Consider the following 26,817-nt stretch of genomic DNA (forward strand, 5'->3'; position numbering starts at 1 on the left):
GATGATGGATCGCTGAATGGCCACCAAATAGCAAATATTTCTGTAGATCTCAGGATGTTCTCCCAGCATCAGAGCTAAGAAGGGGATGAAGCGTTATGCTACCACGTGTTGCAATGCTGCAGTACCAAGGCAGATGCTCTGTGCTTAGCGCTTGCAGAATGGCATATGTCTCAGAGTGAGATTTAAAAGTCTTAAATCACGCTTTTTGCATATCTTAGGAGCCTAATTCTGTGCTGCCAGTATGAGAGGGAGGAAATGCATCTTGTCCCAGAAAATGCCCATTTTTAAGCGTTTCCTCCAAAATTGAGGCAGGTTTATTTCTGTCTTTGATAGAGCCAGAGATCATGGCATCATTCTCAGCTGTCTCTCTCCAGTTACGGAGGATGCTCTGGCTATGGGATGATCCCATCTTCCTCTCAAGGAATTCAAATCCTCATCTCCAGCTTCACAAAGGTATGAACTCGCCATAGTACATCATTTATTCACCCTCCCAGTCACTCACCCTTTTTCTTCCACCCCCTTACCCCACTGAAGCTGTCCCCCCATGCAGCCAAAATAGAAAACGTATGGGGCCACGCTAAAAAAGGCTTTTAAGGGAGTTCATCTCATTAAGATGATCATGATGGCCAAGAGGCGCTTGGGTACCCAACCCTACAGACCTCACGTACATTTTATATGAGAGAGTTTTCCCAAAGAAATAGCTGCCACAAGGAATTGCTGACGTTATGCACACTTCATACACACCCACAAAGCATATGTGGCCACAGGCGCACAGTGGATCTAGTCCAAAGCCCATGGCCATTGACACAAAAACTCCCTCTGACAACAATTTTCTTTGGACTGAGCTCAAAAACCAGAAGTCAATGCTATGTTGGTTCCTCTCCAGGGTTGCTGCTGCTCTCTGTTCCCCTGGGATGAGATACACTGGGACCCCCCACTTTTAGGTCGAGATAGGTTTTTAGGGTATGTTTTTAACACAGTGCGAGGTTTTGTGTCATAGCTGACCGTGTAGGTGTGGGGCAAGGCAGGTCAGGTCAGTCATCGTTGTGTTGCCCAACATTTCACAGGGGGTGCCACAGACTGTAACCAAAGTCTTCCTTGGGGAAAACCCAGTTCCACGCAGGTAAACTGCTCCTCCATGCAAGCCACCTTGGAAAAGGACAAAAAATGATATTTAAGACAGAGCCTAACAGCCAACTCTCAACAAGGATTTTTTTTTAATTCATCATTTTTGCTTTCATACCAAAAAAATAATCCCAGTCACCACAGTCCCTCAGATTGCATCCCATGGAGAAGCTACAATAAGTCTTCACTTACCCCAGTTGTGACTTACCCCAGTTGTGATGCACAGCTGTCACCATCAGCTGAGAGATGAACATCAGGTTGGAGGAAGTCCAGCCCCTTGGGACATCCAGGCCCAGCACAGGGTACTCACCAACAGGGACCAGAGGAGCTGAGCACTGCAAAGTGGAGCGAGTGATGGTGACACCACTACAAGCAAAGTCTCCAACAAATACATAGATGGTGTCCCTCTCTGTGATCTGTGATACGGTCATCGTTAAAAGGCGACCAGTTGCAACAAGCGAAAGGAAAACTGGGGTGAACTCCTTGCTGTAACTTATTCTTCCGAGGTAATAGGAGATGCCATCTACTTTTAGACTCAAAGCCTTAGTCCCATTACCTGGAGGCACCGTGCACTGGATAGCTACACAGGTGACACTGATAACAAGGCAAGGCTGATGATCAATGAGAACAGAAGTCATTCTCTTTCCTTTCAGTGCCAAGCCTGCTAAGGTAAGCAGGCCTCCACCATTGGTACTGAAGTTTTGTGGGTAAAACCGATACACCTGAGGCAGGACGGTGAGAATGCTGGACGCCTTTCTGAAGCAAGCTTGCCCACTTTTCCTGGTGGATATGGAAATGTTGTGCTCCCCTGGGGCAATGCAGTTTGTCCGGCACTTGATGCTAGTCTCGTTCCAAAAAGTTACCTTGCAGACAGCCTGGTTATTCACGTGTACCACGGGGCTGTCACTTGGCCATGCCAACCTCTGTCCTTTGATCATCACATAGGTGAATGTCCCATTAGTTTCCCAGGTCACCAGATCTACAACAGGGGTCCACTGCTCATGAAGGTGGAGTGTACAGTCTCCAAGGCAGACGCTGCTGATGCCATTGACAATCACTGTGACATTGAGAGCCCAAGATGCCTCAGCCAACCACTGATAATGCAAAGGATGGGCCCCTGGAAAGACAATGCAACTAATGGCATCATTATCAGAGTTCTGGATCTCACAGGAATAATTACTCTCCAGGCTGACCTGTACCAAATTCCTCCTGGATTTTAAAGCAATACCAGATATAGTGAGTAACATCCCACCACAGATTGATCCTTGTGATGGGAATATGGAGGTTATCCGAGGAGTTACAGTAAGGGCCTGCAGCCTTGCTGTCACATGAGCATATCCTAGCTGCCTCTGGATAACCTGGATGGGGTAAGTTCCAGGTTCCAGGCTGCTCAGTGGCAAAGAGCACTGGTAGAACGTTGCAGACTTATTGTCATGTTGAAACTCAAGTTCACATTCACCATGACCAAGCTTAGCCACAGATCCAGTGATGTTTACCCCCTGGATGCTCAAGACCAGGCTGCTATCTGTGATTTCCATTTCAACAACAGTAACAAGAGGAGTCAAAGCTCTCTGGTAATTAAAGGTTGTGGTCCTTTTTGCAAAGAGAACATGTTGAAATGACCTACTGCTGATGACTACGTTTACTCTAACAGAGATGTCTTGTGAATCTTCATTAGACAAATTAGCAGCTGGCGGGGTCAGGCACCAAACTGTCTCTTCTTCCAAGTGAGTAACCATACAGGTTTGCCTGTTCAGTGAAACAGAAACCACGGCAGGATTCTGGCTAAAGCCCACTCCAGAGATCGTGAGCAGTGTTCCACCTAGAAGTAAAACAAAATAAGGAAGAAGGACATTATGTACAGTAAAGGAATTAACAACTCTGTGAACAATCACAAACCATGATAAAGCTGATAAACATGGCAGACAGTCTTAGTTAGGTTGAATGGAAAAGGAAATTCAAGTCCTTTTTTTGGAACAAGACAGATAAAGGTAATAGTAGGCATGTATCAGGATAATCCTACGTGGACAAGAGGCTAAGGTATCACATACCCACGGACCTTAGTGACAGTAAATGACAGTAGAAAGCCACCACAGAACTGGAGGAAGCTGCTGTGAGAGGACCCCTGAAAGTAAACAGGGACTGAACTCTTCAGGGAATGGGACTGTCTGTACAGACAGGGGGGGACATGGTAGAGATGGTTTGGTCCTGCTGCATAGAGTACAGAACACAGTATGACTGCTTTCAAACAAAAAGCCAGAACCACAGATCTTCCTTCAATCTTCAGTTCTGCCTGGCTGCTCAGGCAGAGTGCCAGATTTGCCATGAACTAATGGTCACTTGCCCTTGAGGAGCTCACTGACCAGAAAAGCCGATACGTTGATGAATACTTCCGGCTTCAAGCCCTCCCCTACTTATATGCTCTCAGTCTGCACCATTTAAGATGGGTAGAACACGAAGAGCAGTTCCCCCTCCACTGTCAGAAGCAACTCTGACCGGGGCTTCCTATCCATGGACTGGAGGGAGGCAGGCTGTTTCCTTTCTCCTCTGGTTTCTTGGAGGTTTTTGTTCCCTGGGCATCTACTTAAGACCACAGAAGACAGCAAATGGGAAAACAGACTCTTAGTGTGAACGAAGAAGGTTTTTCATGTGGAAAAGCACTTCAGGAAGGGTTAGACACAAAGGTATGACCTTCAGCTGGAGCTGTCTGTGTGTCTAGTGTTGGAAGCTGTAAGACTATTGCAGAGAAGCATCATCATACACTGCTCCACTCATCTTCCTAAGGCATCCTATTTTTGGGTCACTCTGGGAGACTGGCTATCTTTAGTCTGAGCCATACAGTTGTTTTAAGACATGGCACTGGAGTGTCCCTCTCCACAATGACAAGAGCAGCAGCCTTGGGAGGCTCTGCTACCACCCTGGCCACTGAGAGCAGGTGCTAATTATCTGGAATAAGTGTGAATCCTGGTGTCTGGATGTACATAACATTGCAAAGCCATGGTACCTGCACTCCCTCCCACGGTGCTGAGAATAAGGGCAGCACTGAAGAAGCAGCAGCTCGTATTTTAGGAACCGATAATCATAAAAATGCAAACCCTCCAGCATTCTCAGGCTAATCTCATGCTTCCAAGCCCAGAGCCCAGCTGAAGCCTCCCTCCATCTTCTTTTAGTCTGCAGTAATGGCACTCCTGGTGCCCTACCTTGCTTCACCCTCTTTATCCATTAAGCCCATGCCCTTCTTTTTCCCACAATCTGGCAGAAAAATAAGGTGGTTTATAATGGGGTTCCTTTGGAGTCAGCTCAAATCCTTCATCCAGATGACCATGCAAGTGGTTAGAGACAACAAAAGACTAGAGATAAGGCAGGAGAAAGACTGGTGCCTTTTGCAGCGACGAGATTTTAAGTCAGCTTAAGCCATTCATAAATCTACAGTCAAAGAGTTAATCAGTTCTTATTTAAATTTCAATTTACCCTTAAATATGAAAAGAAGTGTACAGTAATTATTTTTTTTAGTACAGCTTAATTGTCGAAACTGATAGCCTTTGCTCTTCAAGCTCTATCCGCATTCACATCTTTCTAGGCTTGAGCACCTCACAAACTGTTGAAATAATCACGTAACCACAAAGCCTCTGAGTTTTTGTATCTTTAAATGTGTTGTGAGCCTGAAAGAGCAATCTGTGGAGGACTTGAGATTGCATCAGAAGAATTTCTCTGTCTTCTATAAAAGTGTTTCTAAAGGCCCATGTAAAATTCACTATAGGGATTCAATTTTCCCCCACCCCCAGCAAAATGACAAAATAAATCAACCACCCCATATCTGTTTTTTAAGATTAAAAGTAAAACTTTTCTCTTTAATTCAGTGATGTTTTGCTCTGAAACACACTTATTTCCATTGTTTAAAAGCTTGGGATGGGATTAATAAATATTTCACTTTTGATTAAAATTAACATCGAAAAAGGGGTTTTTTTTGTCTTTTCAACTTAACAGAAATGAACGTCCCCTTTGGGATCACTTGAAATTGCTTGCTTCAAACCACAATTGTACCCTGCTTTCCACCTAACTTTCATACAGAAAGCCTTGAAACATGGAGGCGTAATGACTGAAAGAAACAGCACGGATGAGTCAGGTGTGGGCGTGCTTTGTTTTCCCAATGGGAACATGCAAGGATACACGAGCAAACACTTGGGGAAATCAAATTCAAAGCACAGGGACCCCTGAGCCAGCCAACCAGATTGAGGGATGCTCACTACAATCTCACTTTTCCAGACTGCTGCTGTCTGCCAGTTGATGTCTGCATAATAAAGGGTCACAGATTTTAAACACCCTCATTTAAACTGATGTAAAATGGGATGCCCTTTCCATTCCTGCAGGAAAACTCTGCCCTTGATCCCTTTAACCTTCATAAGTGGCTGCAGATGTACCGACGCTGTTTACCCAGAAAGGAGCCACAACACGGCTCTATGCTGAAGATCTCGGAGAGGTACTGGATTAACGGCTCGACCCTGCAAAACACAAGAAACACAGAAAGGAGGTCTGGGTTTCTATTTATATTTTTATTTCCTGCTGTAGCTCTATGCTCTCTTACAACTCCTTCTAGGTTGGAAGGCCAAAGAGCCACTTGGCACTTCCCCTTTGTTCAATGCCACAGTGACAAGACTGCCCCACATCCCAAATTTTTGCATGTGATTTGAGCTACATCTGTTGTGAACACTGACTTATCAAGTGGCAACCTGTGAGCCAAATTTAGTCCCTGAGGTGCAACTGAATTGCCCATCAAATGAAGCAAGAATGAGGGGAGTTTTGCCAATCAGATCCCACTGTAGCCATGCCCACAGACAGGAGATGCAAGTGTCCCACCTGCCTTCCCTCTTTACATCCTCCCACCTGGCAGCAGAGGTAACTGCAGCAAGAGAAAACCCAGACACAGCCTCCTGAAGCCCACTCAGATAAGGCAGTAGCTCTGCTTCTGTCCCACCTACATCTATTTTTCCTCATCACCCTCCTTTCAAAAACAACCCTGGCCCTAAAAAGACATATTGGAGAAGTAGACCTTCCCAAGCCTGCAATCCAGCCCACCAGAGATCAGAGTTGTCTCCTGGGATGACCCATCTCCCTCCACTCTCTGGAGACAAAGTGGTGGTATTGCTAACAGACTCAAGTATCAGATAGGATGAATCCCTGAGTGTCATCCCACCAATTGCAGGCTTTCTCCTTCTGAAGTTCATTAATGCAACAAGCAGCTTAGGGTGGTTTGTGAGCAATAAAAGTTTCTTCCTTCTCCCCACTATAATTGTTTCAGGTCATTTCTAGCATCTGCCACAGATGAGACCTGCATGTCCAAGGAACAAATCTGTGTTGCTTGTTGTATCCCAGTTTCAGGTTGGTTTTCCCCCACATTTTAATTCATTTACACTACATTTATCTAGGCGTGAAGTTGAAGTGTCACCTTAAAAGATGGAAATAGCATCATTTAAAAATTCTCCAAACAAAGCATTTTTTATTTTTCAAACTAGCTTTTGTTTTTCTCGTGAAAAGTGTTTCTTTTCTTCTGCTGTTTTCCTACAGCAGGATTTATCTGCATTTGACCTGAATCCGTGAATACCTTTGATTGCCTGAATATGCATTTTTCATCAAATCAACTGTTTTTTCTAAAAATGTTTCTCTCCTGCCTCCTACTGATCCAAGGGGAGTTAATTGACTAGCATTAGCAGTTTGCTGACTTGGGTTCCACAGATCAATAAATGCCTTGATAATTATTCATAATTTTATACCACACTGCAGATTTCACCTTTAGGTAAAGAATTTGTGAAAACTCTTACCTTCCTTCTCAGATTAACCCTAAGATACCAAATAGGACAGAGAAAATAATTTATATTTAAAGGAAAGTACATGTATTCACATACCTGTTTGAAGCCACAGCAATACCATTGATGATGACAGAAACATTGTACCATCCCGCAGCCAGGGCTGGAAGTGTCACATTAACACCATGGTCCATCTGCGCCTGAATCTGTGCCCACGAGCCCCCAATTTGCACCTTGATATCTGATCCTCGGTAGCTGGCAAACTGGGATATTCCAATCTGAAGCTCATGGCCCCCTGCAGAGGGGAATGGATGAAAATATTTCAGTGTTTCTGGAAACAGTTATCTTAGCACATGTAATGATTGCCTGAGGAAGAGCTTGGAGTCCCATCATGGCAGAACAGGTCCAGTTATGTCCATCAGCCCAAAAGAAAAAACTGAAGACCACAGTGGCTCCATATCCTACCCATTCCTTGACATCCCAGATAAGGTCACCAGCCACCAGGGTTGTCCTGAGACGTTAGTACACTGAACTTGGCTATGACAATCTACAGCCACTGATCAGCCTTCTGGTACACACTCAGAATAGGATCCATGCCCCTGTGCCATAAATATCTATCCTATAAATATCTGCAGCTGATAAAAGCCAAATCCAGTCTTTCTGAAGCTCGCATAAACTCGAGCAGAGGAGTTCTGTGATTTTTCCTAAACCCCTGACAAATAATCCAGACCACATTTTTCAGCACTATAGACCTATCTAACTTTCACAGCAGCCTCCTACAGCCAAATGAAAATTTCCTGGGGTATCTAAGGTCAGATGCCCACATATGCTCCAAAGCACCTTGTTTGCAGGAAACACAGCACTCTCCCATTAAAGCTCTGTTGTGAGCCAAATTATATTTAGACGATAGAGGATACTTTCCTATATTTCTGCATACTGCAGTGATAGAAGAGGACAAGAGCAACAGAGAAGGGAATTTCAGAACCTAAACTCCTCTTGAAATATCAAAAAAAGTTAGAGTGGTATGCATCAGTCGAGTTTTCACTGAGTGCTATATCTGTAGCCAGTGAAGAGAAACAGAGCCTTTATGGCATGATTCATCTTATTGTAAGGAAGACATACAAAAGAGCTGTGGTGAATCCCACCACAGAATTGCATATTTCTCTTCAGTGACTTTGCAAGACGTCCAAGAAACAAGCACAGACAGAGACATGTTTAGGGGGTGAATCTCATCCTTCTGTCTCCTCCGAAGGTTGTGGGTTCAACTGCACAGAAGCAAAAATAAACAGGACAAGAAGGGGTCTTCAAGTCCAACTCCCTGCTGTCATAGACCACTATGTTACACAAATCTCTTTCCTAAATTCATTGAGCAAAAGGTATTAATATCTCTTTACCTTCCCCTTGAGACAGACAGCCCAAAACACTTGTCTACCCACAGAGTTGCTCCAGAACAACTGGTGAAGATCAGCTGTCCCAAAGCAGCTTCATTTTTGCCCATTCCTCCTCTTCTTCACTGAGCTCATTATATTTTTAAAGCAATGCTGCACATGGCACTGTTATCCCAGCCACACAGGACAGTAGACTAGAGGCACTCTTCTGCTTTACACTCTCACCTTCTCTTAATCAAAATGAACTTTTATAGGTTGATGCATCCTTACTACAGATTCAGATCTGAGTAGCAATTCTGTCTCCCAAGCAGAGGCCAGCGTCTCTTGCCTTTAGCATAGCCTCCGCAGCAGGCACAGTCACCGTTACCATTCAGCTCCACAGCCTCAGTTTTGGAGAAGTCTCTTCCTTTCACAAAGCAGGAGAGTCTGTATAAAGCTCACCTCGTCTACCAGCTCCTCTAAGCAGGTCTTGAAGGCAGTACTTTTCAATTCTCTATGTGCAAAGAGTCAAATAAAGTTTGAAAGTTTGAAAGCCTGTGAAGCTGAATGTATTAATAACGCGAACTCTTTGGACTCTTGGTCAATTGTCATCTTAATCCTAGATGCCTGGAAGGCATCGGTGTAATTTATTTATTCTTTTTATTATATAGGAGGAAAACGATATTAAAAGCCGACACCGTGGAGGTTCTGAATAGAAGATTGAACTCAGCCACACCACCATTCACGAGACACTATAACATTAAGGAATTCCTTACACCTGGGCTGCCTGCAGCTAGGAAAATCTCCCCTTGGTGCTACGGTATATGAATAATATTCAGATGATAAAGGACGTTTTCTCTTATTTATGCATTCTGGAGTAATAGAAAATGACAAGGGCATTTGGGGAAAGGAATAGAAATGCCAGGCGTGCAGCAAGAAGTGCATCTCATCACTGGCAGTCACCTATCTCCTTGCTTCCCCACCAAGTCCAGCCAAACTGCTGAGCTGGAGGGAGCTTTATTAAGATGCACACTGGAGAGGCTGTAAAAAGAGAGAAGAAAATAATTTTTTTTTAAAAAATCAGATGATTGCATCCTTGGAGGAATGGGAGTGGGGTGGGTAGGAAAGCAGGAATATTTCTGTCTTCTTCCTATCTTCCTTGCTCCCTGTCTCGAATACTAGGAATGTGGGGTCTGGTTGCCACGCATAAATGTAGTAAACCTTCTTCCTAAAGGACTTGTCTGTAAGTGGCCACCATTCAGCATTAATGCCTTCTATTCCCAACGCCCAGACAAAATCTTGTGGGGAAAAAAAAAAAAAAAAGGAAATAAGCAAAAAAACCCAATCCCACATAGAAACTTTCAAAAGTTGGGAATGATAAATGCTACATGAGATCTACTCGGGATTTTGCCCCCACAAAGTCCGTGAAGTCTACGCTTATGTTCTGAAGTAATGGATCACAAGGTCAAACTGGAGAAACAGTTTGGCTTGGAAATGGGAACTAGCAAGACAAGTGTTGCCTCTTCTGCTTTCAGGAATCCAAAATGTACATGATGCAAAGCATAATCAATCCTTTGGGATCCTGGAGAAGGACACCCTCTAGAGCTCATTTCTCTTGCCATGGCTGAACCTGTTACCAAGAATGAATAGGTGGGCTAATTTCAGAGCAGAGTTAGAGAAACGCGACACAAAAGGCGCACTATACCACACCAGACATCCTGTGGACATCATCCACACTGGCCTAGGGCAGGCAACTCTATCTCACATATGCTAAAGTAAAACCAACATAAAACAACAAGTGCTGATCAGGACCAGCAGGAAACGCAGGGACTACAAGTTAAATGAACACAACAAAAAGACAGTGTCAGATCACCAAACTCCAAAAGACCTAAATTCCCTCTGCCTCACGACCATCAGCAATAACACTTCTAGAGACAATGCCAAAAACCTGTCTTTTCACCTGCTATGCCACTTCTGTTTCTGCTCAGTGATACAACAGCAGGGTTTAGGGAAGGATCATAGTGGAACAAGTTGGTTACTGTTGTTGACTGGTACCCAGAAATCAGTGTCACATGGACAGCAGCATCTTCTGTCCCCTAGAAACAGAAATGAAGAAAATGTCATGGATAAGAATGCACCAACAAAAAAATTTATTCCCTATTTTCCTGCCTCTCCCATACTTAAGTCACATGGGCACTGACAAAATTTGCATACACATCAGACTCTACTTAAATGTGTACAGATACATTGACTTTAAAAGGATATCTAGGAGAGTTAGGAGGAAGAGAGTTAGAAACCTTAAAACAATCCCAGACTACACAGATTTCCATTTACTATATGCGTACTAGTAAATTAAACATTAGAAGTTGTACGCATAGACAGTTATCCCCCCACTTAAACTATTAGCATCATCCCAGGTATAATTTTGCCATGCAGCAAAGAGCACTGCTGCTGCCAATGCCTAGGCGTGTTTTTGCACAACACACGGATAATGTCCAAAGGAGGTCTGGATGTAAATTAGAAGATCTGGAGCTGAAGAGGGTTCAACAATGTGAGCGAGAGCAATGGTGCCAGGCATGTTTAATCTACCAGTAGACAACTGAAAGTGGAGATGAGCCAATTTGCTGGAGTTCAAAGCCCCAGCTTTGTTTATGTGAGGCTCAGCTAATGACATTGAAATCTGAATTTTTTCCAGACTGTTTCACTGGTTTTCATAAATTACCATCAGACTATTGTTATTTTAGCTGGTCAAACTGTAGGTAGAGTCTGTTAAACTGTCCTACAATCAAGACTTGGCTGATGGGCTGGTTAGTTTGCCCTTCCCCCAGTATAGCTCAGGCCACAAAAACACAGAAAGACCTGTAGGCTGCTGACTGTTCCCAAAAAAATTGTGGTTTCTTACCCGAGAGGGAACTTTACATTCAATTCTTGTTGAATTTCGGTCATTCTCGAAGATTGGGCAGGCATGAGAGCCAAACAACACCAAGTTTACCCCTTCCAGATCGGTTCCCCTGAGAGCCACTCTCCGCCCTCCTACAAAACCAATTATTCCATTACATTCAAGACGTAGAATGATATTTTTACATGCAAAGGATTCTTTAATAGGTGACTACAAAAGGTGGTGATGTCTCTCAATTGATCTGACAATGATCTGCTTCAGCCTTGCTGTGCCTATCTTCCTCTCTTTCACCAGAGATCCTTCTTGCCTATTATTTGAATTCTTGTCCATGATACAGGGGGACTGGGTTTCTTTCTTGATTTATTTTTTAACGACATACTTATTTAAGCCAGTAAGGTCTGGCCTGTGATCTCACCCTTAGAAAGACCCCCAGCCCAAGAATGAAATAAGGAAGGAAGGAAGAAGCACTAAGAATGGAAAATGAGCTTAACACAGCAGGTGCTTTCACAGTTCAAATAGCTGCCAAGCACCCTGCTGTCAAAAAAGCCTGTAGCATGTGTCTAGGAAACTTAGGTTAGAAAGGGGACTTGGCAGGGCTTGTGAGTTAGCAGAGTTGTGAGGAAAGTCACGGAGGGTTTAATTCTGTGAAGCACTAAGCAACCTCAGCTCCCCTTTGTGCCAGCCAGAGCTGAGCCTCTTCAATCACATGCAGGACCATCCCCAACATGTCAGACTTGAGCTTGATCGTTCTGCCGCATGTAATTCAAATGTAAGTAGTCAAGGTTCCCCTCCGCTTTTGCAAGTAACTGGAAGACTCAGGGACATTTCAAAGAGAAACAGGAAAGATAACAGAAATGGACATTAATGGCAATTCCAACCAGTACTTTGTTCTTTGGTGCGGTTCAGAGACAAATTAAAAAAAAAATTACTTGAAACTTACAGCTGTTTGTTCTAGTTATCAGCACTGCAGAGTTTTAAGACGATGGCTGGACAGACAGACTGTTCAGACACGAACTTTATTAAGGCAGTGTTTATATATATGTGTTCGTATGTCTATATTACAAACCAGATGAACTTTTATGATGCTTTTCACGTGTGATGTAAGTAAACTTCTATGGTAAAGTCATTATATATTGGTGGCAGAGTTCCTAGCACCTTTTCCTCACTGCTTCATTTCCTCCTAATTCTTTAAGGCAACAGAGAAGTCTAGAAATTTAATCTAGATTTTCTCTGGCTGGCAGCAAAACCAGACAAACAGCAGCCATCAGATACATTAACAGCAAGCTCCTTCCATCTGCAGGAGCACAATAGTATCTTTAGAAAAGCATCCCATGCATAGAGAGTTAGGTCACAGGGAACTCCCAGCACGGTACTACTGAGACTGGTAGTATTTCAACAAGAGGGACCTGGTGTAGCAAAGTATGCGATGCTTCCTGGCTTCCTCTCCTGTAACATTAAGTTTGTAGAGCCAGAAACAGCAAGAACTCAAAACTGAAACCATTTGTATAATGTGATAGTTGTCAGATAAGGAGTCGCAGATTTAGAGTACAAAATCCAAGTGTGTTGTGTAAAGACTAAGGCTCTTAAGTTCTGATATCTACACTTATATCCGTATGCAATGAAATACTGCATATGTGCACTTTACGATAAGATTGAAGAGAGGTATTTGAAATGGAAGAAATTAAAAACACAGATGGAAGCTGTAATTCTTTCCAATTATAAATGTTCAAGGCATATGTAATGTAAGATAGCATTATACTTGCTTTCTTTTTAATGTGTGACAGATCACTGTAATTGGGAGAAGAACTGGATTGTCAGCGAAGGAAATGAGAAGCAAGGCCCAAGCACTAAAACTTGCCATTGCTGGCTTTGTTCTTTCAGGGTTTTTTTAATGAATTAAAGCAGTGAGTATCAACCTTATGTACCGTACGACCCTCCCACTGGAGAGGAAAAAAAAAAAAAAAAAGAGGAAAGAAAAGAGTTAGAATCTCTTTCTTGCCATGCACCCCAAGAAAACATAAAGAAGTGGCCATAACTTCTTGCTTTTCAGCTTAGGAATCCCACTTTCTCCCAAGACCATCCCATGGCTCATCCACATAAATGTTCACAGACCGTCATTCCTTGCCTCTGCCTGCTCCAAGGTGGCTGAGCATGGCACAGTCAGGCCTCCAAGCCACACGCCTGAGCTAGCTTCGTGCTGCACCTAGGCCAGTACTCCTGCTCTCAGTGATGTTTGTTACCATGAACCCAAAGCACCTTAATAATGAAAATAGCAGATTTCCAGACAAAATCTGGACAACTTTCACTGTCAGAGTAGACCTGGGTCATGTTGTTCCTAGACGCATTCCTAGCTGCTTGAAAACAAGTCATACAGGGAGACCATTGGTCCTTACTGCACCACCCAGGTGCGTCAAGAGTGTTCTCCACATTTCTCATTGGGTTGGGGAGACTCCTCCCTCTCCCAAAAAAAGAAATGGTGCCTTTTACAGCATTTGGTTTGGCTTAGCTACAGTTGGCTAGGCACCTTGCTGGAAATTCCAGGTGAAGTCCTCTCATCTGTGTCACATACAGGGCAGATAAGTCATAATGATCCTTTGGCCCCAGAGTCCTGTGGAAAATCTTCCAAGCTCTTGTCTTCAGGGATGGAATATATCACCCTTTCTTTGCTCTTCTGTTTCAAGGAGAGGAGGGGTAATGGAAATGGAAGAAGCTTCAGTTCAGTTTGAGCTTCTCTAGGTTTCTCAGTTTCATATGTAAACACAAATGAGTTTTCCACTTTATTACTCAGAATATGAATTCACTTTAATGGGACTGGGATGAACCAAAACTTAACCATTTCACAATTAGGCCAGATTAATTCAAATACTACAAAGCTTTGTGTCAAATAGATATGGGAAGATGAGCCATGAAACACTAACACCCATCTGGGTTGCTGGAATGGACATACCTGCACTTGAACTTGCTATTCCCAAACAAAACTAGTCGGGAAACTGGTTGCCTCCACAAAGAACCAAGGAAAGTCTGTCACTCTAAGAAACTTGTCCCAGTGCTTTGGGGTATGCACAATTTGCACAGCCATATTATGCCTTTTTCGTCAGGTGAAGACTTTGGTAGTGAAAGTACAGAATAAACAAGACACCATGAAAAGCACAAAGCAGAAAGCAGATGTCCTCTTAGAGCTCGTCTGGCATTCGGACCTACCAATCTCTGAAGCTGTAGGAGGTTCGATAGCTATCAGCTTTGGCTCAACTCTTAGGAAGATGCCTTCTCCTGTGCTGGCATTGAGTGCGAAGCCATAAGGTCTCACCAGTAGTGTCACCTGGTAGACTCCGACTGGCAACCTCTCCCTCTGGCAAACCACTTGTGTTTGATTCAACGTTATGATGTGGCAGGTCGTGTTGTTCACCTCTACTTGCAGGGCTGGCTCATCTTCAGTGAAGCCAGCTCCCCTGATAACTACCGTGGCCTGGGACCCACCATCTGAAGGAATATAATCAACAAGATAATTCATTAATTTTGGTGTAGCAATACCCAGGATTTACTTTCAACCAACAGTTAAAAGGTTTTACCAGCTTCATCAGGATATCCTAAATAGTACACCACCAATCATTTCTCATTGTCCTTCATACATAATGCCTATTTCTGCCTGTCTCTGTTCAGCTAGTATATTTTTTCTTAAATTTTTGTTAAAAGTAATTTGAGACAAGTGCCACCTTCGGCTTTAAGCACTAAGCTTATCACTGTTTATCTCCTCTTTGTGCCTTTACCATCTTGTCAGTGTCAAAACATGTCTGTGCTACGTATTTTAAGACTGGAGCTGATCAGAAGTGCCCTACCAGCAAGTGCCATGAAAACCAGAAATTTCCAAAAGAACACACACAAAAAATCATCAGCATCTGGCAGATCTTTTTCACTTAACATTTTTTTTCCATTTTGTTCAGAAATGAAGCCCTGTTACCTGATGAATACTGCACATCACTGACTAAGGGTGTCAGTTCCTGGCTGATCTGGAAAGAGCATGAACCAGAACAGTTTGCAAGGATGTCATTCACCGCCACCACCACCTGGAGACAGAGAAGAAGGTTACCCTAAAGCTGGGAAGGGAACAAAAGTGTTTTCTAGAGCCACATACACCTCATAGACCTGCAGAGCGACGCTGGTAGCCACACTGAGCTACGGAGAGCACTCTGTGCCAGCACTGAGCACTGTCAGACAGCTGTTTATCCTGCTGCAGTCTCATTACAAATTTAATTGCAAGGCTTGCAAGGGCTCAATCTTAGGAAAAGAGGAGCACAGCTTTGAAAGCTGTATCACCAGCCTTTCTCAGTGTCTGCAGGATTCTATGATGTCCCATCTTGCTGAGACCCACAGCTCCTCTTAACTCCTATTCTTCTAGTCAGCTGCTGAAGACCCTGCTTGCCACATACCCAGCCCAGTTCTTCACACCCTGCCTTGGGAATAAGTTTATTATGTTTAAAGCACCCTGTAAGACTAATTAGAATGAATCTCATAATGTGTCTTTTCAGCATGCAGCCCTCAATTATTTTTTTCCCCTTGTTCATGCTGGAATAAGAAAGCTGGGCTGTGACCTTGATATCTAGCAAGAGATATCAAGAGATATCTCTTTGAGATCTTCATATTTCAGAATAGGAAACCGGCAAAGCGGAGGTCATAGGAGAGGCCCTCTTCATCTCTCTCCCAGGTGTTAAGGGTGTGCCAGGAGGGTACACCAATGTCTGCAAAAAGCAAAAGCAGACTGTCTCCAAGAAACACAACGAGCACAGGGTTTCAAAGTACTCTGCTTAAATAGAGACACAATAATTACAGGAACATTTTTACATCTGTTTCTAGCAGCAAGACAGAACAAAGCTTCAAAAATGAAGAGGAGATCTGATTGCTGCTGCTGTTCTTGTTTCATTTGGTCTATTTGATGGTATGTCTGTGCCACAGATGGCAGAGATATCATCGGTGGCTGAGCCACTGGAAACGAGGCTGTCCTCAAATCTAGGGAACAGAATTGCCAAAAAAGCAGGATGACCTAGCCCCAAGTGCTGCACAGCTGGGCTTCGAGCACATCCAGCATCACCCTGTGTCCCTACAGTGCCCACAGTCTTCACTGGCAGCAAAGCCAGCAATGTGCACTGCTCTGCAACATCTGAGAGCAGAGTTTGCAACACGTTTGTCCATCCATCAGACTCATTCATCCAGGAAGCCCTCCTTGCTCCCTTTTCACACACGGAGAATTGAGATCCACAGAGGCAGAGGGACTTGCCTAATTCACAGACTAGTACCACAGCCACCATCTCATTTATTTTGCCACCTAGGACTCTGCAGATGAATAAATTGCATTCCCAAGTTTGGTGGCCAACACCATAGGACTCAGCAAGGATGGAAGTGAAGAGACGACATCAGCCCTTGGGCACAGCCTCAAAAGAAATCTTCCAGCACCCATGATGACCATTCTCCCCACCTGCAATACCTCTTGGAGGAAAGTCCTGCTCCACAAACCAGGGAGCAGAATCTGACCAATTTAGGGCAAAGCACGGACCAATAGACTCCTGAAAGGATTTAGTGGTAGAAGTAGGTACCTGAATACCTGTGAGACTCCTGGATCTGCATGACTCAGGTGAATCAATAAGAGGCCTGACAGCACATCTCACCTGTGTTTTGTTATTGATGGTAGCAAGCATGTCCCCAAATATTGGCCCAATAAACACACCTCCATCATAAACCACACGACTAGAAACAGTTGGCTTCAGACCAGTGAGGTTTTCAGCAGAGACCTGTCAAAGAGCAAAGAATTTAAGTTTCTCATCCTTTTCCGTCACATGATTTTAAACTAAAACCATTCCCCAGAGTTCATACAGAGTCTTTACAAGGCCAAAAATAACTCCTGGAAACCTATTCTCAAGCTTCTTCCATGACTCCTATCTCTAGGTCTAAATCTTCATTGCTTTTTTAATCATCTAATCTGGAATTTGCTTAAGCTGCTACTCCTAGTAGGAAGACATTTAGCTTAAGGTCCCATGGGTGTCTGTGTTAAAATGAATGCTGGGAGAATGAATCAACCAAGGCCAAAGACATTGAATGGACTTCAAAGTGGGTGTTAGTGAAAGAGATTACCATACATTGATAAAATTGGGCAAGTCCCCAGTTTTTGTTTTCCAAGTCAGCGTCCAGATGCTTTCATAGCAAGAGTTTGATTCTTTGGTCACAATGAAGTCACTGGTGTTGAAGTACGGGGCTGTAGAGTTATCCAAGTTGTCTTGCAAAAGCTTGCAGAGGTGGTGGGAGGAGATGTGCACTGAAACATCTGCAAAAGACATAAGAAAAAAAAGTGGATATCCTCATCCCTAGGAGAGCACATCTACCTGCACCTAGAAAAAAAAGATTAGTGAGAGGCTGTTGTGGTTCGAACATCTGTAACTGTCAAAAAGCAGCAGAGGGAAATTTACTGGGTCCCAAACACCAAAAGATCTACACTATTTAATAGCTTAGAAAACCTAGAAACATCTCTCCAGTTGGGACCATCAGAAATTTTATCTAAGTAATACTTTTTGTTACATGCAGCCTACGTTTTTGGGAGACATGAAATTTCAGTGTGCAAGTCATGTTCCTTCAAAATAGAAAGGTCAGAAACTTCCTAGATGAGAGGGGTAGCGGGGGGAGTCAGGCTCTCAAGAAGACTTTGTAGAGTTCAATCACAAATAAATGCAAATCATAGTTTCTTTCTTTTGACATAAAAACCCGTAGCCATTCAAAGCTGCAGGTACAATAAATCTCTCTAAACCAATTCATGAGAAACAGGGGAAAACACAAGACTTGGGAACAGGGCAAGACGAACATTTTCAAAAGATGATGTTCAAATTCAATTTCCAGCAATTCAGCCATTGCAGGAAAATCTTAAGTGACAATACAGAGGGAAGAGTTCCTTTACAAATATTCTAAGGCTGCATTTTCCTATATTATTATTTGACTTTATAGTTTAGTCACCAGTTCGTCAGTTAAGGATTTTATGGTTGGCCTTGTTCAGATTAACCTGCTCACTTTCATTCTAAGCCTCTGATTATTTAAACCGAACATAAGAAAACCTAGCACATCTCAAGGGTGCCTAATTCAAGTCAAGCAATTCTATGCACAAAAGCTTTTGTGGCTTCTGCAAACAAATTATCAATCCTGGTAACTGTAGAAGAGAACGAATCTCCTGGTAACCTGCAAGGGCCTCATCATACAAGGCGATGAGAAGTACACATGCTGGAGAAACACCAACATAATGAAACCTTGGGATGCAAAATCCCAATTCAGGATCCGATCCTAAGTTCTTAATAGCAGGGCAAATATTTCACAGTGGTTGTATGCGTTGTGGAACAACCCTATACCCAAACATATAGAAATACTGTCCTGCCTATAATCCTTAACTCCTGTCTTGAAGGACAGCGAATGCAAAAATCTAGCAACTACCAGTGTGGATTTAACCTGACAGCCTGTACCCTGAGCATTTCCAAGGTTCAATATTGTCTCTTCTCTGCTTGGCTTCCTGCAAAGGAAACCCAGGACCTGTACTTGCATCTTCTCTTACCTGATATCACTCTGTTGGCCAAGTGGATGCGGAAGGTTCCTCCAATAGGTGGGGATGACTTTTGCAGTCTCTGAATGGTGAGGCTGACTCTCACATCCTCCGTGGAGACGTAGAGGTGGCCATACTCCTTAGAGCCCTCCCCAAGCAAAGCACCTCTGTGTGACAGAGAGGGTTCATAGTGATACAGTAGCTGGTGATACAGTAGCCTTGAACAGCACAAAACGCTGGGGTGGAGGGCCCCTCCGCCCTTACTGATACCAGGTTAAAAAGAGCATGTGGTTCCCTCCTTACTGGAACAATGTAGCTAAGTTTGAAATACTTTGTAAGCGGATGGGTTAAACACCTGCTAGGTTTAGTTTGATAAAAGGAAGCCGTGAGACGCTGTATCCTTGAGTAGAATAGATACGGAGAGATGCTAGAATAAGCTAGTTTTGTGAAAACAAGAGTTGCAAACTAGACCAAAAGATGAATTGACTATGCATGATGAACTGACTATGCGCGAAGACCGAGTTCAATCTGCAGACACGGTGAGGAAGGCTATCAATGACCACCAGAGGACCCTTGAAAACCACCAGTGGACAAGAATGCACATGTGTCAAGGACATTTACATATATTAATGAGTCCTAGGTGATAATATGAGTATGTTAATCATTTCTGAGAAATGTAATTAATATGTATATTCTGATTGCTTATAACCTTTGTAGTTGAGCAACTCAGCACGCACACTGGGTGGAGTGATCCCCTGTGTGCCCAGCGCTGCAATAAAGAATGCCTGCTTTCTAACTCTCCAAGACTGAGTCTTAGAGAGTCCTTAATTGACGGCTTATGGTATCAATATGAAGGCATTATCAGCCAAGACCCCCAATCCTGACACCCCCACGTCACCAGCAGCAGAGGGACACCCATGGAAACAACAGTCTTGAACGACCTAAGGAGAACATGTTCAGAGCTCAAAAAGAATTAAGTACTCCCAACTTAAACCTACGTGATGTAGGCAATGCACACAACAGAAAACAATGGAAAAAACATATTCTTTCAACTATGGTAGAAGAAATAGTTCATACAGCACCAAGCATTAGCAAGTCCTACCCCAGTACTGGTGTTTTTAAAGGACCAACTCAATGCAGTCTGGACAGCAACTACAACATCAAGACAAAAAGCTTTCCTACTTCATCCTGTAGTCTCCTCCAGTCTATCATAATCTTAACTCCCCTGATTACACTATATTTCATGTTAGAGTTCACCGAATTTCTAAAACTTAAAATATTTTCTCCCTTGCTTTAAAAATTCTCCTTTTTAAAGGAGATACTCTTCGTGATACAATGATGCCACCATGTGGTTAAGTGTCTGGATAACAGCTGAAGACTCAGAGCTCAGCCGTGGCTTCTGCAGAGCAAACTTCAAGGATCTAAAACCAAAAGGATCACTGAGCCTTCTTGTCTGACTTACAGCTTTTTAGCTAATATCCCTGCCTCGACCGCAGCAAGTTGTTAGAACATAGCACAGCATGTGCTCAGTTAAGAGAAAGAGCCAGGTATATTTAGAACGTACCCAAAGACATGAACCAGCCCACCCATTTTTAAAGCATACGCTGATTTCTGATTTCAGTCTTCCTGGCTTCAGCATCTGGTGAGGCAGTGGAACAGGTTGCCCAGGGAGGTTGTGTATGCCCCATCCCTCGAGGTGTTCAAGGCCAGGTTGGACGGGGCTTTGAGCAACCTCGTCTGGTGGGAGGTGTCCCTGCCCAGGGCAGGGAGTTGGAACTGGATGATCTTTAAGGTCCCTTCCAACCTGAACCGTTCTATGATTACACACTGGTTTCTCTTATGTCTTCCTCTGCAAGATGGAACAGTCCACCAGTGCTAAGCACCTTTTTTTTTCTTTTTTCTTTTTTTTCCCCACTTATGGTTAGAGGTATTGTGGTTAATCCATCTCTTAATCATTTTTTTGATAAACTAAACAGCCAGAGCTTCTTAAATCTTTCTCTCCAAGGCATTGTCACATAATTCTTTTCCTTTGTACTGACTAGGATTATGTCTCTGAACACAAACAGGTGAGTGATGAATTCACCAAAGCCTTGGATTTCATGAGGAAATATAGAAACTTGGCTGCTCCAGAAACCAGATCAAACAGGCTAATTTTGTTCAAATTTTAGCTACCTCTTAAATGAGAATCTATTTTTTCTTTAGAGTACTCAAGACTAATGACACATCACATTGCTTTTTCTCAAAGGAGAAGAGACTCCAAGGTAAGAAACCAAATTAAGTTACAGCAGACTGACATTCACCTTCTTCTGAAAGGAGGTTTCCTGTGAACACCTGGGCAAGTCACTTTGAGTGAAGTAACTGAGCCAAACTAACAGCTGTCTGCTGCAGAGAAGAGGCTGCACCATTCCAGCTTCTGCCTTGCCTAGGTCTATTCCCATCAGGTTCTTGCTGTCTTAACTGGATAAAATCCAACATTTACAGGACTTATCTTCTGCCAGTATGGCCCTTTAATGTTGTTCTGTCTGGTCTGGTTAGCCTATGGTTCTGTCTCGTCTTCTACTGTTGGGACTTCCAGAATAGAAACAATCTCAGTAAACAAGGACACATAAGGTGGACTTCTATTGTCTAGCATGGCAACTGGTGTCATTATAGGTGTTTGGGAGCATCTCTGGCTGATCTCCATCCACTGTTCCAGGAGGACTTAGATCTCCTTCTAGTCCTACAACCTATCTTGGTGGCCCATGCGTATCTTACATACCCCAGATTAGCTGAAACATCTTAAGCACTTCTGGTTCAGCAACTGAATCCCACTCATACAATGGAACTTCAAGAATGAGAGGATCTGATTCATGCTAGAATCAGACACCTTCACTAAGGTGTCTACAATATATACTCAAGATCCTGTATGGTGAGCAAAGCTCAAAACACTTGTGCTGAGCATGAAATTATCTTAATTTAGAACTGAAGCCCATCTACAGAGTACAGGTATCTGTAAAGGATTCAGTAGTGTAAACAGCCTGAACACAGGTCATTTGAAATGCCTAGAGGAGAAGACGCAGAAGAAAGTATAGTCTTATCCTCCACTGTCTCTCATGTCCTGTCTTAGATGATAACCTGCTCCAGACATGTCAGGGCAAACTGCAAGATGTGTTACAGGTTATTGAGATAATCTACTTGCTGTCCCTACCTTAGAGAGAGAAGGGGCAGACTTGCACCACAGCCAGACACCATCCAGGACACATTGTAAATGGGAGAAGACCCCACCACAGATACTGCTTCAACTACCCTCCCATGTGGCTGAGGTGGTTTTGGATGTCTCTGAGAAACTGAAAGAAAGCACAAGCGTTCATTGAAACAAGGAGAACAGCTGTCACTATGTCTAGGTTATTTTCATTTCCTAGCCGGAAACAAATCTACTTGGGATTTTTTTGTTTGTCTTTGTCTGGGCAAGACAATTCAAGAATTACATTTGTAGAAACAGGTTTTCAAATAAACCAAGAATATCAATATTTGGCAATTCCTTCATGATTGTTTTCATGAAAAATATAAATTCAAGAAAACAAAATTATTTTTGTGCCTGTTGTGAAATGCCCTTCCCCTTTGAAAAAGTTTCAACCAGCCCTATGTTTAAAGATTTTAATGGAATATCCTGGCAAGATGGTAACATCAAGAGAAAAGAAAAACCAGATTCCTTTACCAGTCACAGCTCTGTCTGCGATGATGACTTCATCAAGGTAAAATGACCCAGATGTTTCCCTTTGCAGCACAGGGCTATGCAAGTCTATCTGATGCACAAACACCGGGGAATTGGTTGGGAGGTCCTTGAGAAGCGTGGAGTGATTCATACACCCCTTCCAGAGGTCAGTGCAGGTAAATGTCCAGCTGAAAGATACCAAGGTTGTGCGATGTCTCTTTTGCTCTGAGGTAGTTCCAATAACTGACTTTTGAAGTGTTTTGTGAAGCTTCCAAGTAATATCAGGTACTGATATTATTGCCATTATTATTACTTATACACAAGACGCTTGGTCAATGTCTTGTTATCACTCTCTACATGTCTCTGTTTGGTTCCCCATAGTGAGAATCAAAGCTTTAGATCTCTGCTTCGGTGTCCTCCTCTGCATCACAAGAGTGGGATGTGGGAGTGACTACTGCTGCTCTATTTTTGGCAAAAACATACGTTAGCATCAGTGATCTCAACAGGCATCAATCCAGGGTTAAGACCCCTTGGGAATACCAGATGATCCTTCAGGGCTCCCAGCTCTCTCCACCTGTAGTAATTTAATCCCACCCTGCTCTTCCCCTTCCAGGCATGCACACACACCCCTCACACAACTTTAGAGATACCCAAGCTGCCAACTTCACTTCCTAAAGTTCTTCAGAGACTCATGATTTTTTATCTGCCTGCCCCTAACTTTACTCCCAACACCAAAGGTTTTTCCACCCACGTGTTCTAAATGAGAAAGAAAATCAAAGACTGCACCAACTTTCAAAACTTTGCGTACCGGTGACCTCATAAGTTTCCTGGAAAAAAAAAAAATCAGTTCATCTCTCTGCCTCACTGCAGAAAATCCACTGACTGTGGACAAAGAAACCATGAAACCAAAGTCCTCAAAAACCTTCCGGTGTGCTTACCAGAGAGAGAACAAATTCTCCATCTGTGCGTTACTAGAGTAAGATGGTGCATATAACAAGTAACACGCAGATTTACTCAGCAAGTCCTCAAAAAGAATGGAAGCACGTTTCAGGAATGCCCTTGCAGGTCCAGAGGATGTGTCAGCTTACCCCATCTGACAATTTATTCCATACAAGAAAAGAACTTAGTTCTCGCAGTTTTCCTAGTACACCTTCTTACTACAGAAAGTGACATCTCTGGAAACTATAAGTATCTGGATACCTTTTAGAGTTGGTTTCATTGAAATCCCATATGCAGGTGAGGTTCCTCTTCACTGAGCATAAAGAGACATTTGTGTAGGACACTAAGATATGAAGGATGTTGCTCATATGGCCTTTATGAGCAAAACACACCTGCAAAAATGGGGGGAATCACTAGTCAAACCACAGGTAATTTATATGTAATGTCTGTAGAAGATATTATATTCTGTTTCAATCCCAGTTTGACATTAGTAGGGAAATATGTTGTTCAAGGTCAGCAATAAAACCCACTGCTTAAGGCCAAATTGTCTTGAATAGCACCTATAGAAGACAGCACGTGGCATCCAGGTGACCTGTGCGCCACGACATAGAGTCAAACTGACCCCTTCAGCTTCAGCAAGGTTTTGGGGCAAAACATAGCTGGGAGGTACCAACGGGGATTTCAAATATCTGGGAGGGAGGAGAAGAGACTGGAAGAGTTGGTTTGATTTGCAAGGTTTGGGACTGGTGTCAGGTGAAAAACTAGATGCGGAAGAGGTCTGCGAAGGGGAATTGGAAGGAGTCTGGAAGGACTGCAGAAGGCTTTGGGGACAAGACTTTCCCTCCCGCCTCCTTCCTTTCAACCCTAACTATTTGCCTTCTCCTCGGTGGCAAAGAAAGGGTGACAGAGTTGAAATCAAGACTTTATTCTTATTAAAAGTATATGTAGAAGGTAAGCAGAAAAGCGAGTGAAAGTGGACCCCCAGATAACAAGGGGTTTTTTTTTCCCTTTTGTCAAGAACTGGTTGTCCCTGCATGTTCCATCTTTTCCCAACACCATCCCACCTTTTCTTTTCCCTCAGCAACGGTTGTATCCCCAGGAGCAGATAGCAGCCAGGTGTGTTAAACAGTATCTACATCTCGGGGATCTTAAACTATCCACCCAGTCAATAAAAGCCACTCTGCTCTGTCCACAAGCATAGTCTAAACACATGAATCTTTGTGGGTATAGAAATTTAAACAGAATAGCTGATTTGGCTCCAAATATTCACTCCTCAGTGCAACCTACTCATCAAGAGCAGCCACTTACATGTGTGTATTCAGTAAGATTGTATCCTGGTAGAGTTGATGGGGAAGTTTTCACCAGCTGGCTTGGTCTGTGAATGCTGAACCTCCCACAGAAAGGCTCCATACCACTGACAATGTGTCCTGTGGTAATGAAGCCCTTCATATCTGACAGAGATTAAAAAAAAAAGGGGATAAGCGGCTTGAAAATTATTCAAAAGACACCAGTATGGTCAAGAGATTCATGGCAATACAGGAAGTGGGTATCCAAAATTTGTCAAACAGTCCCGCTCTTAAATATTGTCCTGCCCAAATAAATGGTGAACATCTGCAGGGCAATTGCTCCCCAGCTTAAGGGTGCTGAAAGACAGGAGCACAAGTTTTTCTCTTTTTTGTTGGCTGAATCATAGAGTTGGGATCACATTAAGAATGTCCAGTTGCAGTTTTCATTTTTCTGCATAAATCTTCCCTCCCTCCCCAATTCAGGTTAATTGCTTTTCTCTAAGTGGAGGAATCAATCACCTAATATTACTGGCTGAGACTTTTTCTCTCTCTCCACACCAAATATAAGAACGTGATACAAGGTCTCCAGGCAATAATCTACCTTTTGGCGTAGGATAAGTATACTATTAGTACTGTCAGGTATAGAATCATGGAATAGTTTGGGTGGGAAGCGACCTTTATAGGCCATTTAGTCCGACCCCCCCTGCCATGAGCAGGGACATCTTCAACTAGATCAAGTTGCTGAGAGCCACATTCAACCCGACCTTGAATGTTTCACAGACGGGGCTTATACAACATCTCTGGGCAACCTGGGCCAGTGTTACTGGAGTTACTTTATACTAGAGTAGCTTTCTGATATGCACAATACCTTCACTGTTAGAAAACTATTATATGCCCAAAGAAGCTGTGGATGCCCCATATCTGGAAGTGTTCAAGACCAGGTTGGAGCAACCTGGTGTAGTGGGAGGTGTGCCTGCCCATAGCAGGGAGGTTGGAACTAGGTGATCTTTAAGGTCCCTTCTCACCCAAACTATTCTGTGATTCTATGATTTATTTTTCACAAAAGCAATTTGTTTTGCACCTTGCCTGGCCAGTCAAGTATACCACAAATATTTGCACTGTTTCACTTCCAGTCATCAAGAAACACTGAAAGAGAAGACCTCCAGAGTCAATCAGCTGTTTCCAGAGTCTGAGCTGTAGCTATGGGCTACACCAGATTTGCTTCCCCAGCAGACATATTGAAACATCAGTAATTTCACATGCCCCAGAACTTGCATTTTTCGTCTCTATTCCTAATTTTTCTAACAACCAAAACATATCAACTGCTTTGATAAGTGTGTTGTAATATGACTGAGTCATGCAACATATTGCATAAAGAATCTCTTATTATTGCATTAATCATTTTGGTTTAAATATGATTTCCATAAACTCCCCTGTGAGAATACATACAAACAATGAATAGCTGAGAAACATAAATGTATGTACTTAAACCCATTAAAAGTGTAAATTTACTATCATTAAAAGTTTAAAGTACATTTATTTCATAAAAGGAAATCAGCTTTCACAGTAAACAATGCTTATTTGTCACAGAAGATCACTACCTTCTTTCTCAAAGCCATTGCGGAAAAGGATTTTAGCAGAAGTTGGCCCAGTTTCACATCCTATTGAGAGAAGTTCCTCTATTGCTGTTTGCACCTTTAAAAAAAAAAAAAAAAAAAAAAAAAAAAAAGAAAAGCAGTAAAAAAATTTAAAAAGAGGATCAGTTTAGCAGAGATCTTCAACACAAAAGTCATCACGCCATTTCATCACCTAGGGACCAGTGGCAAGGCAGCTCTGGCTGAAGAAGGTTGCCAGACGGCAGAGGATACAATTCAGCTCATCACAGAAAATAAAATTCCAGGTCTAATACCCTTCAGGGGTGAGGCATCCTTTAGGTGTCTAGCAGCCTCCTCAGAAAGGTGAAGATTCCTTCCATGAGCTATATCACAGCCTGGGCATCTGCGTGCTCCTCCAGGCTCCACCAGCTGTGTTGACTCAATGTCTAATGACTGCCATGGAGTTATCGCCCAGGGTAGTTTTGACACAGACCAACTACTGCATCAAGAGACTATGGGATTTTGAAGAAGCCAGATCAGA

The 26,817-nt window shown here is 43.0% G+C and overlaps 1 protein-coding gene across 1 annotated transcript in view; it reads right to left on the reverse strand.

Moving 5' to 3' along the window:
• The window catches only part of PKHD1 (PKHD1 ciliary IPT domain containing fibrocystin/polyductin), a 276,108-nt gene that overhangs the window by 227,178 nt on the left and 22,113 nt on the right, over positions 1–26,817 (reverse strand). Inside the window, exons 17-32 of the mRNA XM_074582079.1 lie at positions 26,283–26,376; positions 24,704–24,846; positions 23,657–23,787; positions 22,460–22,644; positions 21,950–22,088; positions 18,775–18,929; positions 17,324–17,508; positions 16,856–16,978; positions 15,154–15,259; positions 14,397–14,675; positions 11,199–11,329; positions 10,257–10,392; positions 7,029–7,224; positions 5,560–5,627; positions 1,334–2,947; positions 1,006–1,149 (exon numbers count right to left, since the gene is read on the reverse strand). Coding sequence (XP_074438180.1) covers positions 1,006–1,149; positions 1,334–2,947; positions 5,560–5,627; positions 7,029–7,224; positions 10,257–10,392; positions 11,199–11,329; positions 14,397–14,675; positions 15,154–15,259; positions 16,856–16,978; positions 17,324–17,508; positions 18,775–18,929; positions 21,950–22,088; positions 22,460–22,644; positions 23,657–23,787; positions 24,704–24,846; positions 26,283–26,376 — 3,829 coding nt within the window. The remainder of the gene's footprint in view (positions 1–1,005; positions 1,150–1,333; positions 2,948–5,559; positions 5,628–7,028; positions 7,225–10,256; positions 10,393–11,198; positions 11,330–14,396; positions 14,676–15,153; positions 15,260–16,855; positions 16,979–17,323; positions 17,509–18,774; positions 18,930–21,949; positions 22,089–22,459; positions 22,645–23,656; positions 23,788–24,703; positions 24,847–26,282; positions 26,377–26,817) is intronic.

Source organism: Larus michahellis, chromosome 3 (assembly GCF_964199755.1).
Source record: "Larus michahellis chromosome 3, bLarMic1.1, whole genome shotgun sequence".
NCBI classification, from domain to species: Eukaryota; Metazoa; Chordata; class Aves; order Charadriiformes; family Laridae; genus Larus; species Larus michahellis.